The sequence below is a fragment of the Podarcis tiliguerta genome (genome assembly GCF_965153285.1).
Source record: "Podarcis tiliguerta genome assembly, chromosome: 1".
Classification (NCBI taxonomy): Eukaryota; Metazoa; Chordata; class Lepidosauria; order Squamata; family Lacertidae; genus Podarcis; species Podarcis tiliguerta.
In genome coordinates, this window is record NC_139534.1 from 25,864,098 (window position 1) to 25,883,324 (window position 19,227).

Consider the following 19,227-nt stretch of genomic DNA (forward strand, 5'->3'; position numbering starts at 1 on the left):
GGGTCAAAACTCTGATGAGCAAGTACAAATGCTTGGACTAGTCTAAAGTAGTTCTTTGGATTCAGGCCATGTATTCTTGCTATAAAGCGACTTCTGCTTTTAATTATAAAAGCAATGACCAAAGAGAAGCAATGGAAGTTACCTTGAGTTCAGCAACCTGTGAGGAAATGTGCCACATAAGACTTTCACTCAAGAACTTCATGCCATATGGACCAAGGAGTTCTGACAGGGCTCTCATTTCTGAGGAAGAAAAAGCATTTATTCTGCTGCAAACCAATTATATTGTCTTAATTTAATGAACACATTATATTTTATTAATTCATTCTATAAGGGCTATAGCATTTCACACATTTTAAATTTCCAGCATCCTATTTCAAATGCTCAGGATGCAAACCCTCCATCTTAACTAGCTTAGCCTGTACTACCAGAGGTCAAGAGGCCTGATAAGAGCCTTAGTTCTCCCTAGATATTAGCGAGGGTCAGAAGCAGCAAGGGGGACTTGTAGTGCTGCTTACTGTCTCCAAAGTTTGGTATAAAAATGAGACTTGGCTTTTCCACCCACCCTGAGCCTTGAGAAAACTCACCTGATATGTCTGAATATTCTTCTGCATTAAATGTCAGTTCGTTTTCAGTAGGCAAGTTCACAAATGCTTTCATCGCTGGGAAATAGGCTATGTGGCCATTACTGACTTGCCTCAGCAAGGTTTCCAGATACCTTCACGAAAGAAACAATTATCTATTTTCACAGTAGACTACAAACATTCCTTACTGTTAATTTCATTTACCACCTTAACTTTGATGAAAGCTGCATTGACACTGAATTTGTCACTGAGAGTTGACCTTGAAAGTCCACGTAAAGCCACATCAACACACATGTATTAAGAATTGCATAGTCCTCAATGATGTTTCCCTTGAATAGTCAGCGACTTCATTTTAAATAAAAGTGTAGTTTGCTTTTAGTATGCAATAGAAAGCTAAACGCTGTTACTTATTGGCCTCCATTGTTCAAGTGGCATGCGATTCAGTTTTGTTTTTGTTTTTTTACATTATCTCAATTTCAAGTTGCATGGGGAAGCAGGGCACAGCTCAGATTAAAAGCTGCAATTTGCCTCACTTTCACCTTGGCACTCTCCTCCTCCCAGATTTTTTTTTCTTTTCTGCATGAAAACTTTTATCTCACAAAGCAAAAGGGGTACAGGATGAAATCTCAGATTCTTACCAATTTGTGTACAGACTGGTAATGGTTGGCTCCCCATGACTATCTAAGTGCTGGGTTTGTTGAAGGAGGACGTTATTAAACACTCTTGTGATGTCAATCTGTACATAATTTTCTATTGATTGGAGTACTGTCATGTAGGCTCTCACACTTGTTAACAACTCAGAAGGTTTTGCGATCTCTTGTGTTGCTTGATTATACATAGTCATGCCAACAATTGACCTTCGAAAAGAAAGAAAGTTATTAGCATGCTACTGAAGTGAACCATGAGCGCTATGTCCTGCCTAATATCAAGGAGAGCCATCACTCCACTGGCATGTTAACTGACCATTTGGGATAAATTTGCACCAAGAGGCACCTGTACTTTTCTGACATTATCTGTTGTCTACTCTGACTTTGCTGAATATTGCCAACATAGAGAGAAAGCACACTGCAGCTGGGTGTTAGAAAGCTGCAAACTGGAGCTGAAGAAAGCTACTTCCCACAGCCATAGTACAGAAAGATGTATGGAGGGAAATTCAGAAACCTTATATTGAACTACAGTATTGCTATCTATTTGACCCCTGTATAAAAGGCAGATTTGCTGTTTGAAATTTGTACCAATTTAGTCCTAACAGTTACAGCTGTGAGAAATTTTAAAATTCTTATTTCCTATCTGTTCCTCTTCTTGAGATGCAAGTCTACTATTTGCTTATTAAATCAGATAATGGCAAGGGCAATATATGAAAAGCTCCCACATACTAGCAGGATATGAATCTTTCATTTTCCATCTCCCACTCACCAACTTTGCATGTACGTAATTTGAATTCTGCATGCACAATTTTTCTTTTTATAAAATAGTATTGATTCCTTCAATTTTGGGGATTTTGAAACTAGCAGGTTGAAACTGTTATGTATGGGCAACCACTAGGCTGGATGGAAGTTGGAGCAAAAGAAAAAGAAGAGCAATGTCAGCTCAAGATTAATTATTTGGTTATGTTGGACGAGAATAAATTTTTTAAAATGAATGCTTTTATTAAGTTCTAGCAAATAAGTCTCAATGCTGAAAGAACATTGCTAGTTATTTTTACAAGCTTGCCCCTGACACAAGCATGCTTTCAGAGATTTCTATCAGAAACTGTCACATAACAAAAATAAAAATGGCACAGCAGCAACCAACCCACCCACACTGAGAAATAGTCACGATATAAATAGCAAAGACATGTTTATATGGGCTACTAAACTAACCATATTTTTAATGGCAGAATGGTCTGTTTTTTGGGAATCCAGCACTGCTGACTCTTTAGTGCACAATTGCTTTTTAAATACTTGAATCGAACAGAGCTCCCTTTGCAGTGTGGCATCTGCTCCCACACCATTTGAGCAACATCACAAGCATAGGCCATAACATGGTAGTCCCTCATATGATCTTGACACTGTGGAAGGAGGAACACTAAAAAAAGCATCTGCCATGGTACAAAGGAAGTGCCAGAATAAACCTTTTGTTGTGTGGTTGAAAACTATCAGACGACACACAGAGACTGTGGAGTTTGATATTAGTACAATATATAACTTTGCTCAGACCAGACATTCATTTTAAGTTTGCAGCTGCAATGAGGAGCTCTGGGTGACTTCATGAAGTTTTAAACTGATTTTAGGGCTACATTGTTCCACCTCCTCTATCACTGGGGAAATTTTGTGTTAATAGGATTATATGATGAAAAGCAGGTTAAAGTATTCTTAAAAGTACTCAAGACAACTAAGTATCAAATGTGCAAGTTGGTGCCACTTACTTGGTAAAACGGATTTCCAGGTGTGATGTTAAGTATTCCCTTGGGGTAAAGGTGTGTTCCCACACAATCATGTTTGGAACGTAATTGATTGAGAAGCAGAGCTCAGAAAGTGCCGTGTGCAGTTTGTCTAGACTGCAAAAGACAAAACAAAAAATATGCACACAAACGTGTAAGCCACATAAGCAAAGCCATAACTATTACAGCCCCCTTCCACCTCAACCCAAAAAACATTAAAGATGGGTAAGGATATATAAGCTATTTTAAAGCACAGCCATATAGTACCCTTGCCTGTGCTAAAAACAATGGCATAGGTCATATACGTACAGTGGTACCTCAGGTTACATATGCTTCAGGTTACATACACTCCGCTAACCCAGAAATAGTGCTTCAGGTTAAGAACTTTGCTTCAGGATAAGAACAGAAATCGGGCTCTGGCGGCGCGGCAGCAGCAGGAGGCCCCATTAGCTAAAGTGGTGCTTCAGGTTAAGAACAGTTTCAGGTTAAGAATGGACCTCTGGAACAAATTAAGTACTTAACCTGAGGTACCACTGTACAAGACAGGATTATTATACCTCACCCCCCTCCCTTTTTTTTTAGCATGCTGAATGGGAATGCAGAAAAAGATTACTGTTCATAAAGGTAAGTTTGTTTTGCAGGATAGGAATGCATGACATATTTTTATATAAACACATAGGATGGCATCCATTGGTGTTTCTCTACTGATAGAAGGTACCAGTCAGTGAAATTGGGAGGGATATATTTTCTAGGAATTCCCAGTCTGCAGCAGATTCGGAGGAAGCCACTGATGGAAACCTCCTTTCTTATTGTTCCACTGCCTGATGCCTTCCTGTCAGCAGATGACATCAACTGGATATGACCCACAAGAGCATTTTTTAAAATACATCTACAAAATGACAGTGAATTGGTTCAAGAAGTTAGACTGCCTGTTAAGCAACATTTAAAAGAGAAGATAAGGATGAAAAAGACTCACTTGGTCACCACCAGCCTGTTTTTTCTCATGCTTTCTACTCCTGGTTTTTCTCTTTCTGGTTCTCCTTTCTTACCCGTCTGTTTTTTTGACTTTTTATTCACTGCTTGACTGATGGTTTTGGCACAATGCTTTGGCAGCAACTTAAAGAAAAAATGCAGTTAGTTTCAAAATAGAACTGCAGTTCACAAAAACCAATCACCATTAAATAGATCAAACTTCGCATTTCGATTTTAAACTGTTCATTTTGTTTCCAATATACCAAATACTTGCAAACTACTCGATACCAACTCAAGTGATTTCAATGTAGTTACTATTCCTTCTAGTTAAGAACAGGAGAAGAACAGCCTTCTATTACAAATATTATAAGCAAAACTTTATTAGAACCTTATGGAAAACTTTATCATATTTTAAGAACAAAGGAGATGGCACATTTATGTGATGACTCTACACCAAGGGGCTTGCAAACTAAAAATGAACCCAAGGAAAATAAAAAAGGGAGGGAAATGGAAGCAGGGACTAAACAAAGAATGTGCATTATTTCAGTAACTCATACAGAAGCTTTGCCACAGCAGGGTAATGGGACTAAAATTAAATTCTCACCTGGTCACTTAGAGTACATTGCTCAGTGCAAATATCTGTGATAAGGTTCCGAGCCTGCTTAGCCATTTCATCCAGGAACATGTTACAAAGGGAAAGACTACGGTCCCCAATGTGATGTCTCTATCAAGATAAAAACAGAAACCTTGTTTTTCTAAATTGTTGCCATAGTGCTTAAAAACATTTTTAAAAAATCATTATCAATGAAACATGCTTGCACTAAGTTCATTTAAACAATGAACCATGCAACAGCAATAAATCAAGCCTCACAACCAGAAGTTATCTAAATCTATTTGCTGAAGATCCAAAAAGCTTGCTTTAAAAAAAATAAATGTATCCAAAGCTGCTTTAGCAGAGCTTTGATGGCACCACAGGACTTCAGTTTCTTCTTCTCCCCCTATGCCCCTTTTTCTGGAAGGTCCTTCCGGAGCTGATTTTGAAGGTGCACAGGGGGCTGCAGGGGAAAGGTGAAAGGGAAACTTTCACTTCTGTATCTGCACATCCCTTGCACTAGCAGAACAGGAGCACTGGATACTGTTCATTGTGTATACAACTTAAAATGTCCACTTAATCAAATGTGGCTCCCTAAAAAACCAGAGTTAAGAAACAAGTTTTTGTAGGTGTAAATTTCAACTTACTTGCCACACTTCTCTATCCCATGTTCCCAATTTACTTATGTTTCTCTACCTTACTCTCTTCTTGTGAAAACCAATATCAAAGAGAAGATTATGGGTTCTTTACCTCTTCTGGGCACAGCTCGTGGGTGCAGCTCATAAAGTGAGTGCAAAGCAGCGGGAATGCAATGGAGTATCTGGACTGAGAGGGCAGTTCCAAACACTGCTGAAACATCTTCTCAAAAGCACGGCTATAGAAACTGTTCAGAAACACAGGTTAAGTTTTCATTCCACTGGGAGAAAGTAATTACGAAAAAACAAAACAAAAAAACATTTAACAGATGCAACTAAGCATATGAAAAATTTCAAATGCCAGCCATTTTATCCCATGTCCACACAATCACTGAACTTGAGCAATTACATGAACTTGTACCACATCCTAATAATAAAAGAGTTGCACTCATGGTACTTTACATTACCAAGGGAACTGAAAGCAGGGGGGGAAAGAATGTATTATTTAAACCTCCCACTACGTGCACTGTAGCACAGCAAAATCAATGGCTTGATGGGGGGCGGTGAAATTAATGGGGGGTGCAAAGTGTTGGATTATGCTACCCCCAAGTTACCCTTAGAGGTAGTATAAGCTGCTTCTAAAATTTCCAAAAGGACTAGTAAGACCCAGCATAGGTTAGGATTACTCACTTCTACCCTCTACAGCATGTAGAACTTACTAACCAGGCAATCCTAAACACATCTACTCAGAAGTCCCAACTGAGTTCCATTAAGCTTACTCCCACTGCATTTTAAACATTCACAGCACTTCATAATTTGCACCTTCCCTTCACAGAAATCCTAGAGACAGGTATTTGTAATTTTCTTTTGTACAGAATATGTTATCTTGCTGCTGCTGTAGAAGGAGACCCGAGAAAACAAGACAGTCTCCAGCTGACTGCACATTGGCTCTTCCCCAAGAGCAAAACAGACAAAAATCACAACCACGAGAAAGCTTTAGAATGAAATTATACAACGTACCAAAATATAGAAAGATCAGATGTTTCCACCAACATCTCCACCAAGGAATCTACCATTTTTGTGTGGAAAATGATTGTGTTCATCATCTTTCCAAGTTCTCTGTGGTCTGCGAGGCCAAGCGAAGCTTTAGATACACTAGTATAGGCCTGTTGGCACATAAAAAAGTAACAATTCACATTATCCAGGTTCTAATTCTCATCTAAAAATCTGCCTTCATTTGAATGCAAGCATTAGTTTTATTAAAATGAGCAAAATCTACACACATACACACACACACACACACACACACACACACACACACACTGTAGCACTGTAGCTTGCTCTAATTTGCTTGGGGCAAGTCAAGTTTATAATACAACCCATTCTAAGCTGCCTTACTCCTATATATCTACTTTTGGAACATGCTGAGGCTTTGCTCACTCTTGAAACTGGGACTTTAAAAAATGTACAGATCCACAAAAGAGGTTATTTGAGGATTCACTAAGCAAGCCTTATTTTTCAGTTGCTTTACTTGTACTTAAGAGTCAAATTCATATTTATAGACAAAACCTGCTTATAATGTTTTTGAAGAAAAGGTAAATATTTTCATAGTGGCACCCTACTAGGACCAAAACAATATCAGGGCATAGTAATGCCATACTCTTTTGCTACTGCTGCAGATGTTACTTGAAAAGGGCTGGTTGTTCAAAAATTCCTCTTAGTTTGTAGCCAAAGATTTACTGGGCCCAATTTCAAAAAACAGAGCTTGAAGCATATACCATATTGTCTTATTTTTGGAAGGTGGGTTTTTTGTTTTTTGTTTTAAAAACAAACTTAAATCCAGCATTGCATAAACAGGAATGTATGTTCTTCCAACTCTTGTTTGCCTTTACAACTTCTTTGAACAACTGAGGAAAACCAGGCCTTTTACATTATCTCCTAACCAACTTCTAAGAAAAATGACTGGCTTAGTGTCTGGCAATGTGACCTTTCTACAAAGGTTCTCTTTGAGTATGTGTAATAAAGTGTTGAAGAACAGGACATAACCTTCTCAACTCTGATTTGGCCGTACAGCTTTGTTATTACAGACCTCTCTTCTATCCTTATCACTCTATTTCACGCTTCCTGAAACTGTTTGATGTAATTCTGTGCTCCTGCTTTGAACAATGGGGGTATGTGTGAAAACGTCTGCTGAAGTTTATCCTATGAAAAAGTTTTCAATTCAGATTAAATTTGTACATTGATATATGCTACTTCAGGTATTTCATGTGCTATTCTACTTTAAAAAGTAAAAGCAGCATAGTTTTTTTTTTTTTTGAATATTTCATCTCCTTTTCACAATGCCTGCCTTTTCTGAACAACACATATGAATTACCGTATTTTTCGCCCCATTAGACGCACCTAGTTTTTATGGGGAGGAAATAAAGAAGAAAAAAAAATTTCCCCCAGGCACGGGGGAAGCCCGAGCTTCCCCCGACCCCAGCCCCCAGAACAGCCTGCTATCCACAAGCCTAGGGAGACACGCCCCAGGTTTCGGAATGCAGGCAGCTCTGCGTGACCCTTCGGAGCCCCGTGCAGCTTCGCGCCGGGCTCCGTAGGGTCGCGCAGAGCTGAGCGACGCCCGGGAGTGCAGGCAGCTCTGCGCAACCCTTCAGAGTCTGGTACGGCTTCGCGCCGGGCTCCGTAAGGTTGCGCAGAGCTGAGCGACCCCCGGGAGCGCAGGCAGCTCTGCGTGACCCTTCGGAGCCCGCGCGTCTTCGAGACGGTCTCCCAAGGGTTGCGCAGAGCTTCCTGAAGCCTGGAGAGCGAGAGGGGTCAGTGCCCACCGACCCCTCTCACTCTCCAGGCTTCAGCGAAAGCCTGCATTCGCCCCATAGGATGCACACACATTTCCCCTTCATTTCTGGAGAGGAAAAAGTGTGTCCTATAGGGCGAAAAATACGGTAATCTATCCTTCTTTACAACTTTGCATCATTCATATTATGGGCAGTAGCAAAAGCAATGGTAGTCTACTACTGAATTTACTCAAAACTAGTCAGCCTACATATTTTTCTCCACCATGATCTTGGCTTTATCCTCCTTTTAGCTGTTTTGTTTGTTTGTTTGTTTGTTTATGAAAAACACCCTGCTCATACTGTGAACCATTCCCTTCCTGAATGCCTGTCTGGGAATACATGAATTTCAAAATGTGAACTCAAATATTTAAATCAATTATTTTAAATCACTTTGATTTAAACCTGATCTACTCTTTAACACAGGGAAAGCAATATTGCTTTGAAGAGTGCACAAAAGTAATTCTTACCTGTAATCTAAACCAATCGAGCCTCATTCCTCTGAAGTCAAATACCTCCCCATCTTCAACTGCAACATGTGGAAAAACAAAATATGAAAAAACCATTTGGACAAATGTTTCACCCACTTAAAAACACATATTTAAAGTCAACTAAAAATGGAGGGGTGGGGAGAGCTGGCATGCGTATCTTATTTACAGAGCAGTCTTATGTGTATTTACTCAGAAGAAAGACTAACGCTTTTTAGTATAATTTATTCCCAAGGTAAGCATGTGTAGGATTACGGTCTCAAAAGTATACATGCCTTACAGTCCAGTCCATTCTGAACTTAATGGGATTAACTCCCATGTAAGTATATATAGGATTGCAACCTTAGTTTTTCACAAGCCAATGGATAGCAAATGTAGGGTTTCCAAAGGTCAGCAGAAGAAGGCAGCAATTCACAAGCAATTCAGCAGAAGAAGGCAGCAAGAGCAACTCTCATGAACATGGCAGTGTCCTCTATATGCAGAAATGCACAGAGGATCTGAATGTTACATATCTATCCACAATATGTACAGGAATTAGTACTCTCTAAGGCAGCAGATTGTCTTGGACTGTAAGTTCCACCTTCCCTGCTATTGCCCAAGCTGTAGGGAGGTGCTGAGAGTCGACCCAACAAAATCTGCAGGACCTTCATGTTACCCACTTAAGACACACTATTTCCAATTTTGCTATGGCAGACATAGTTTAAGTTCATGGCTTACATATACATAACTTACCTTGCTTCACACTTAAGGAGGTCATGGTGTTTACAAAAGAGGACATAATGATGGACTCATCTTCAGGGCATACTGAAAGATTCTAAAAAATCAGAAACCAGGACACTACTGTTATTTTGCCAGCTACACAATTATCACTGCATCACAATAAAGTGGAGAACACATCAACGGATATGTGGCTGGCAGGAAACTTCTGTGCAGCTCCATCTGGACCTCAGCCTAGTGCTTGTCTATGTATGAGATCACAGGTTATGGCATGAAGGCACATGAGGTCACCACTTAAGTAGGTCTGGGCCTTATCGCTGTCTGAATAGCACACAGGCTCCACAATGAAAGAAACGTGGGATATAAATATAAGGACATAAATTTAAAAAGTAGCGGGATAAATAGTGAGTGGTGCCAGTGGAGCACACGTAGGACTAAAATGCACATAGTTTATGTATGAGAGAGTACTGAGTGTGAAGTACATGAGAAGGACAGCTGTATACAGAGAGCCTGCTTTCTCTCCCTGCACCACCTCAAAATCACCCCACAAACTTTCAGACTTCCACTTGGGCAATTAAAGTATGGAAACTGTTTTTCTGACATAGGGTTGCGAAGTGGGGTTAGCATTATTTCACGGGTGCCAAAGTCAATTAATCCACCTAATGTCACTTAATCCACCAAGCCTATAATGCTTGTTATTTGTTTCTCAATACAGGGAATTAAGAATTTAGCACATTTTTAGCAGTAGTCCAAAATAATGGAAGATATGAGCGGTGTACAATAGGAGCCTGAATATTTATTTGTGAAAGCAAGACCATTTTAAAGAGTTCCCCTGCCCATTCAGATGTAATAAACAAATGCTATAATGTACACAATTAAAGGGGCTGAGAACTACAGAGAAGAGACACTGGTTGGTGATTGATTCCATTTTGTTTTCAAACAGCCTTCCCTCATTACAATGTCATCTTAACTACATGCTATTGAAAATTAACAAAAAGATTATTTCCTCCCCAATACAAGCAGCTTTATCCCTACAGGATGACTACTAGTTTAAATGTTGAACATCTACGCGGATGTGTTGTATAGTATAAAATCTGAGCTCCATCTAGTGGGCAATGAAAAAGTAAAATAGTCATTTTTCAGTGATTGATAGTAACTATGTATCTGTGATTGACTGGTGTCTGTACAAAATATGTAGGTTCTATGGAACCTGTATATCCTGTTTTAGACTTCGGGTTGCCTAACAGAAGTTCACACCTTACAGGATACTTTAAAAGGTATTTTAACTTCTTAGCATTTCTTCACTCAGGATGAAAATCAACAAGTCAGTACTTGTAACCTTTTTATAGCAATATCCCCACCGCTTACCTGCACAAGTTCATTTAAGACAACAGCATCAAAGCCCGATAGGTACTGCACATAGTATCTTTGCATAACTGGGCCATATTTTCGTACATGTGCCCTGAGCTCTTCCATGTAGAAAATCAGCTCTGCTATGTGCCTTAGGAACGAAAGAGAAACAAAGAATGTTGACTAATGTAAGCATGTGTGAAAAATGTCAAGTGGTGTGAAATTCTCATTTTATTGGTCCTTAAATCATGGTTATTTGCTACTTAAGTATACCCAAGTTTTCAGTGAGATAGAGAGAACGCTAGCAGGGAAACTACATGTGGAAGGCCATAATTAAGTAAATAAACACATTCGCTTTATTACTGAAAAAGCTCTCTAGCTTTGCCCCAGTGAGCCCACATAATTAAGGAAAACAGCTATTAAAAGATATATTTGGAAGAGGGGGGGCGAAGCGGTGGAAGTAAGAAAACAAAGAGGGATGGTTTTGCTGACATCACCACTCTTGTTTTCAAGCCCAGTGGGAAGCTACTTGCAGAAAATGTTAAGGGCTGGGTCACAACATGCTTTGAAGTTCAAAAGAAACATTTTTGAAAACAACCTATGGGACAAATGTTCCTGTTGATCCTCTAGAACTGACAATCAATAAAAGTGCACCGCACACATCCTCTTACATTGCTCTGATTAGAAAAGTATGTGTTGTTTTGGGGAGCAGATTGCTGGGTGCTGAACAGCCACAAGAGAAGGCAACACTCCTCCAGGATCCTGGAGTACTATCGCCAAACTGATCTTGAAGGTATTATCTTAGCAGACCAAGCTTGGGCAACTATTAAAGGCCTGCCACTACTCGTTTATTTTGTTGTGATATCAGGATTTTCTACATTTTGTAAACGTAAATCAGTTATGGAACTTTATGTATGTGAAGAACCACATGCTGATTGGGGAAAAAAGGCATTCAACTATTTGTTAATATATAAAAGTGAAGTTTCAATACAGACACAATTTGCAAGGACAGAAAAATGAATCTAGATTCAGGTAAGTATCTGAAGAAGTGTGCATGCACACGAAAGCTTATACCCAGAACAAACTTAGCTGGTCTCTAATGTGCTACTGGACAATTTTTTTATTTATTTAGAAAAAGTGACTGTACAACTTGCTTCATATTTACACCAGGAAACTACCCCCCAATTATTGGATGTACTTTGGGGAGTCACAAGACTTTGCTGCTTTTGCTGAAACAGACTAAAAGTTATCCCTTTGGAAATGGTTACAATCTAGACTAGAGAGTTATGCAACTAACTGTTGCACGCTCAGCACAGCTTTTGTTTGTGATCTGAACACACAAACACACAGGAATGATAAGCTGCTTTTAAGACTTAGCCTGCACTCCTATACACACATTTCTGAGAGTGAATACCACTGAATTAAATGGGGCTTACTTTTAAGTAGACGTGTATAGGACTGCACTTTAAATGTCCTTTCAAGGCAGGCCTACAATGTAACAGCAGGCGTGTGAAGAATCAAAGAAAATGTTTGAAATCTTTTTAGGGAAGCTTCTACGTAAGCTCTCTGGACTAAGGCCAATGCGGCATTTTTCATCACTACCCTGCCCAATGCATGCTGACTGTTTAAAGGAGCTGAGTATGGGGACGTGGCTAGATACACACGAGACCTTTGCTATATGAATTCCAGCACATTATTCTGAACTGAATGGCTTTGCATTCATTACACTCACAAATGTATCTTAATGAAATTTTGTTTTCGAATCCCACAGCAGCGAAAGGAAACATTATTTTAACATATCTAGGAATAACAGTCATCAACCAAGTCAAGGAAAGAGCCTCCATATATCAATGCAATCAAGACCACAATATGCCTGAAGAATAAGAAGAAAAACAAGTAGTAGTACACTATACCAAAGTGCTTTGGCAACAGCGGGTTCCATATCATGCAAGAAATCTGAATTTTAAAATATACCAGATATGAAACGTACTTATCTATGAAATCATCTGCACTCTTCTTTGGCATGTTATCTGCATGTCGTAGAAGCCAAATAATTTCATCACGAGCAAACGATAATGCCATAAAGACGAAAAGTGCCTGGAAAAAACCAAACACACATTAAAATGTTTCCCTTTGCAGATATTATAAGTGAATGTACAGCAAATGGAAATGAACTTTGTGGATTGTGCCCGTAAATAATTTCCCTCCTACTTACTAAGCTTACTTACCTTGGGACCCAACAGTCCTGGCTGATCTGACAGGACAGTAGCTAGTTCTTTCAGTGCAGACCGTAAAAATTTGCGTCTTTCTCTGTGCATTGAACCACTGTTTTCAGAATACAAATACTGCAATTAATCACCAATATACTATATTTCACAAATCATTTCAAATTGTGCTTAGGGTCCATGGCAGTCCATTCTCAATTAAAAATGGTGTTTAAGAACCACCTCTCATACTGCTCCTTAACATCAAGTTTTAATACATTTGTGAGGCCATTACATTTTCATGTTACCAGTGGAAATAAAGATTTAAAGAAAACAGTTATGTAAAATCTGTTTTTGACAGTTTTTTTATATTGGCTGGAACATTGCCTCTGACTTTTATGTAATGTATGCAGCAAGCTGGTCTGAGAAAAGAGGTGGGAAGCATGTGGCTCTCCTGATTTTTTTGGGACTCCAGCTCTTAGCAGCCCCAGACAGCATGACCCACAGTCATGGATAATGGGAGTTGTAGTCCAGTAATACCTGGATGGTCACATATTTGCCACCCCTGTACTAAATAATAATATCCAAGATCAGACCAATCATGCTTCGAGAGCTCAGTTGGTCAGAAGGTGGTGCTGATAACACCAAGGTTGCAGGTTCGATCCCTGTATGGGACAACTGCATTGCAGGGGGTTGGATTTGATGATCCTTAGGGTCCCTTCCAGCTATACAACTCTATGTAAGGCAAAGGTGGGAAATGATTTTCATCCCAGGGTTGAATTATCTTCTGGGCAATCTTCCATGAGCCACACACTCATAGTGGATGGGGCCAGAGGTCAAAGCGGGCAGAGTACTTAATATGAATTTTTTCATTGTACAGTAAGCTACACAGAGCAACCACTCTGCCCTCCATCCAAGCAGCATTACCAGAGTTCAAGGACATGTTCCAGTCAGGCAAGAAGAGTGCAAAGCAGAACTGCAAGGGATGTGGCATTTGGGGGGGGGGTGACCTTGAGAGGGTCCAAAGGGCCAGATAGGGGTCTGGAGAGACACATTTGGCCCCTGGTCCTGAAGTTCTCCATTCCCAACATAAGGGAACACAGAGTGGAATTTATTGTATAAAATATAGGCTTGGATTGAAAGATGCAGCTGGTGAACAGGAAGCAAAACCAGCTACAGAGAGATGGACCTTCCAAGTATGTAGGAGCAGCAGATGAGGAAAGAGAAACTGGCAATTCTCTACCCAAAACAAGCAGGAGATTTTTCTGTTTGCCATGAGGTACTTTTAAGCAACTATCTTTCAGCATTGCTGACAGAGTTGTATAATTTGGCTAAATACTAAAACACATAATTAGTAGTATTTTATAAAAGCATATTTTACAGTACACTTACGCATGTGATACAGCAGCTTCCTTGCACTCTCGTATGTCGTTAATACGTTTGTTATAGCTGCAAGTGTAAACAAAATGTATAAACATATTGGTGATAAAGACTTCCCATTTCTCTACAATTGCATCAGAAAGAGCAACTTTCCTTTCACTAACCAGTTCCTGGAAAAAGGCTTCCCAACGGGTCAGTTAAGGTCCTGTATTTAGATCAAATGCCATCTCAGACTAATGAATAAGTGAATGTGGAGCTAGGCTTCAATTTCTGAACAAAGTTGAAAGGCATGCAACCAAAAGCAAAGTTTAAATTTAAAGCAGCTCCAAGAATTAGGTGTAAAAAACCCCAATTCAAGCACAATGAAGAACCTGGGTAAAGGAAAGTATTTTATGTGGGGTATTTTATGTGGAGGAAAGTAAAAGGAGGGAAAGCATATGCAAGATGCTGCTGCTTTCTCAATTTCAACCCTAGATATCACTGAATTCCACAAGACTTCTTTTGTTCATCTATCTCTCATTTGCCACTATATGCATATATATAGCGAATGCAATAAAATCTAATCTATATCTATATTTCAAAAACCGTACCCTCTTATGTTTACAAACAAGTCTTCTGCAGCTTTGTGAATATGGAAAACTTCATCCCGAAACAGAGCCAAGCAAGAACTGCTTTGAAGAGCAAGCTTCCAAAGGGTCAAAGCAGTTGCATCACTGTTCAGGACTCCATGGCACAAAATAAACCCAACTTTGAAAAGAGAAAGAGAAATCAGCATTATGTAAAACTCATGGTGACAAATTCAAACTGTTGTCTGTACCACCAGTGGTCCACAAGCTTCATTAAGGTGGTCTGCAGCATTCAGTGGATTTGTAGTTGAAGATAGATGACACATCCCATTGTATTCAATATTCATATTGATTTTTAATGGTTTTAATTCTTTGTCCTATTTCTTATATTGCGTTTAACTGTATAGGAGTCTCCCCACTTGAATGCAATCAGCATGTGCACTCCCGCTGACACACACGCCAGAAACAGTGCAAAAAGGGGGAGGAACAGGTCCAGAAATGAAACGGGGTAATCCTCACTTACGCACATCCTGGTGATGTGCACGGCTGGCCCAAAATGGAACCCCCATGTAAGTGGGGATTCCCCTGTACTATAATTCCATGGAATGCAATAAAATCTAATTCTAAAATCTAAGAAGAAATAAGCAGCACTAAAAACACAATTAAAAATCATACAGCATCTAGCATAGTGCATTACAATTACTATAACAAGCTGAAAAATCATTAAGTGCTCCACTAAGATCCTCAGCAATTTTCAAGGGGTCCATGGGGGGGGAGGTTTGGGAACCACCATTTTATAGGAACATGGGAAGCTTATAATGAGTTAAACCATTGGTCCATCTAGCCCAACAAGGTGACTGGCAGGAGACAGAAAGGAGCTTCTGCATGCAAGTGAGATTGCTCTGTCACATGTGTGGTCTTCCCCATAGATTTATTTTAGTGCAACTAACAGGTAAATCCTCAACCTACTTGTCATTCAACAGTCAATAGACTGTAGTCAGCTAAACAGTTCCATTAGGACAAGAGCTTTTGGCTGTGCAGCGGAATTTCCCTGCCCTCTCCTTTCCCACTATCTGAATCTTCTCCAGAGGGTGGGGGAACCCAGAATATATTAGGAAGGGGACACATGAGGGATGTATGAGTAAAGGAAGCTCCACTGTGTGGCAAAAGTGCTTGTGCCAGTGGAAATGTTTGGATGCTGCCCAAGTATCCTAACGTAAGTCCAAAGCTCACAATAATCAATTTAGGAATAAAGGCTTAATATAGAAAATGCACAGTAGAAAGAAATGCTGATAAATCTGATTATAAATTTGCAACATCAACATGGGAAGCAATTTTTGAAAGAGAGGCTCAGGTCCAGCCCTACTGGATACGATAGCAAAACAGTGTTTGTGCATTTTACCCATAAATAGTATATCTTTTTTCTAGCATATCATCTGCATTTATTCATGCTGCAAAATGAAATTCTACAGCATGTATAAGTACTCTTGAACAGGCCAAATACAGTAACAAAACAGCCAATGGTGTCAACTTGCACAAAGAACTTTATCACATGCAAAGGAGTCTTTCTCTTCTCCACCCTGCAGCTCTTGCTCCCACCCTTCAAAAACTCCTCTGGAGATTTAGGAGAACTTGTCAGAACATTTTTGATGGGTGGGAAAAGAGAAGGGACAAGTCCAATTGCATCTGCTGATGTGATGTTTGATCTCACCCACAGGACACAATCCAGCCAAAGTTAAGCAGTTTAAAGTTCTATTACTTCCCCGTTGATACCAATGGAATTAGAAGTGCTTAGCTCTGGAACATGCTTACAAAATTCCAATACCTCAGAACTTAGAGCTTACACAATTGTAACATTGCCTTTTATTAATGGGATAATGAGATCAGAATAGCCTCAGCCTAGCTCCCGTATATGAGCTCCCTGCACACTCCCGCCCAGTGTCTTCACTAAGCTAATAGATAAGTCAATACCAATGCTAGCCATGGTTATTGCTAAGCAGTTTGTTTTAAAACCGGGTTTGAAAATTGTTAAAGAATCCTGATAAAGACCAAACCTTGGTTACAATTATGTTGGTTAGCAATAGTTTAAGCTACGAGTGCATTTTGCACATATGAAGACTGGGCCTTGGGAGACAGAATGAATGCTCCTGCTCCCTTAACCATGGCTAAGAGGTGGGCACTGTTACATCTGAACTGACCTCGTGGCTCCATTATACATGAAAACAGCTGTAAAGAAACAGGAAGCACTTCAGTAGAACATCAAACTTACATATGATCCACTTCTCCATTGCATCCAGAGACAGGTATTCGCATGGCATCTGTTTGTAAAAACAAGCTGTCATCAGAAAATGACACATTGCAATCTAGTTAATACATGAGCTCTGGGTACAATATTTTAAACAAGGCTGATGAAATAATAACAGCTCTCTAAGTGAAATCATTTATTTAGGGAAGGGCTGCTTCAGGGTTACAAAAGGGTTTAAAGTACACTTTCAGGGCTTCTCCACGTTTGCTCTAAACCAACTCTTCCTGATCCTTTGTGTGGGCACACCCTGGAAAGGCATGGTCCATATGCTGGGCACAGTTCTAACTCTAGGAGCTTATGGTACATCTTTTTGGTTCCAAGAACAAATGGACAATCTATGCTATGACCTAGCAGCCTGATGAGGCACAGATCAAAATGACCTTAAATGATCTGAGATCCACTTGTTACTCACTCTGGCTTAGAGGCAGTGGGAAGACAGCTGGAGGACAGGTAGAGTAAAACTCATGGGAAGGTTATTCAAACACTAGCAAGAGACTATTATTGGGCCTACTCTGTGGTGAAGGAACTATTCTTCTGCATCTTCTCAGTGTCATTCAGCAGAGCTTTGGAAATCTGGCCCAGGGGCAGATGCAACAGAACCTTTGGTATAATGCTGCAACACGTTTGCAAGACACTTTGAGGACAAAGTTGCCCATATCCATTATGACTTATGACTCCACTTCTTGTTCTGTCACCTTCCACACGTCCCTCAGAGAAGGCAAATGAAGAAGGGTCTCTGATGGTGAATGAAGTTCAGGTAGGTTCATATGAGCAGAGGTAACCCCTGAGGTATTGGGGTCCTGAGCTGCATACGGTTTTATATATCAAAAACGTAACTCTGAATTGAGTTTGGAAAATAATTGTAACTGGCACAGTTGTGACAGAATTAGTGCTAGACACTCAGATCAGAGTCAGAAATCTGGCTGCCAAATTCAGTGCTAGCTGCAGTTTCTAAACCATCTTCATCAGCTGCCCCACATATAACACACATGGCAGTAATTAATCTAAAGGTTACTAGAGTGCAAACAGCAAAAGTTAGGGTCATATCTGGGCCACCAGCTGATGCTGATGGAACGCACTGTGGGCCATTGAGGCCACTTGTGCCTTGAGTAACAGTAGATCCAGAAGTACCCCCAAAATGCACACTTGTTCCTTCGGGGGGAGTCTTGCCTCATTATAAACACACACACACACACAGAGAGAGAGAGAGAGAGAGAGAGAGAGAGAGAGAGAGAGAATAACCTGAGCTGGGAATTTTCAAAAGCAAACCTCACAAACTTTAAGCTCCACAGAATTGAATTGAATCAAAGTAAAGTATCGTACTGTGTCTGACTGTGCAGGATTAAGCATTGTGCTGGGAGCGCTGATGAGGCTCAAGAGTTGTGCGTTTCTCCATTGGTCAGCTGAGAGGTTTCGTCGAGGATAGACCATCTGGAGTGAGATTAGGGCATCTGAAAGAGCCTAGAACACAGTAAATACAAACATATTGTTTTGAACGATTAGCAATTAAGTACAATAAATACAATTTAATGTTCTTCTAATCTATTCCATTATTACAGTACTCTCAAGCATCTAATGGTCATGTATTTCATGTCTATCCAATGCTGTATGAGACAAATGCTGGGACTTGATATATTTTTTCCCTGCCTCACATGCAACCTTTGCCAAAGGATTTTAAAATTTAAAATATTATTTTAAAGCTGCTAATTGTAAGTTCTTAAATAACTAGGTTGATATTAGAGAATTTGGATATAAGCATGTTATCCCTACAGTAAATTTCTAAGCCGAACCAATGTATCTACCAGACAGAAAAGCCTCCTTTAGCTAAATATATGTAAATGAAGAACCCATTTGATCATTTCTCAAAGACTCGAAGCTTGCTTCAAACTGTCATGGGCATGGCATATCTATTTCCTACTCTGCTTTTTTTGCAAGGATGGGGATAGTCATGGCAGAGTAGGACAGAAAGGCGCAACACTGGCAAGAAGTGAAAATAACAGACCTCAGGATTTTGTGGAGAATGTACATGGGCTAAAAGTGGGAAGTTTATATGCACGGTCCCCTTTTCAGGTGTTCTAATTCTGAGAGGGCCTGAAGGGGAATTCTAAGTGAATTCACCTGAATGTGCTTAGAATCCCCCTTCAGACCTTCTCTCTAAATATGAAGTAGTATCGGTGTGCAGGG

General features: G+C 39.9%; 1 protein-coding gene across 4 annotated transcripts in view; it reads right to left on the minus strand.

Annotated features, from left to right (window-relative positions):
* Positions 1-19,227, minus strand: part of NCKAP1 (NCK associated protein 1) — a 47,593-nt gene that overhangs the window by 8,518 nt on the left and 19,848 nt on the right. For all 4 annotated transcript variants that reach the window (XM_083406644.1, XM_083406643.1, XM_083406642.1 and 1 more), the window contains exons 8-24: positions 18,367-18,504; positions 17,008-17,056; positions 14,763-14,919; positions 14,185-14,241; positions 12,817-12,913; positions 12,579-12,685; positions 10,607-10,739; positions 9,254-9,335; positions 8,504-8,562; positions 6,223-6,368; positions 5,318-5,450; positions 4,580-4,699; positions 3,980-4,119; positions 2,989-3,120; positions 1,220-1,438; positions 585-715; positions 143-240 (exon numbers count right to left, since the gene is read on the minus strand). In XM_083406644.1, the coding sequence (XP_083262770.1) occupies positions 143-240; positions 585-715; positions 1,220-1,438; positions 2,989-3,120; positions 3,980-4,119; positions 4,580-4,699; positions 5,318-5,450; positions 6,223-6,368; positions 8,504-8,562; positions 9,254-9,335; positions 10,607-10,739; positions 12,579-12,685; positions 12,817-12,913; positions 14,185-14,241; positions 14,763-14,919; positions 17,008-17,056; positions 18,367-18,504 (1,998 nt within the window). The remainder of the gene's footprint in view (positions 1-142; positions 241-584; positions 716-1,219; positions 1,439-2,988; positions 3,121-3,979; positions 4,120-4,579; positions 4,700-5,317; positions 5,451-6,222; positions 6,369-8,503; positions 8,563-9,253; positions 9,336-10,606; positions 10,740-12,578; positions 12,686-12,816; positions 12,914-14,184; positions 14,242-14,762; positions 14,920-17,007; positions 17,057-18,366; positions 18,505-19,227) is intronic.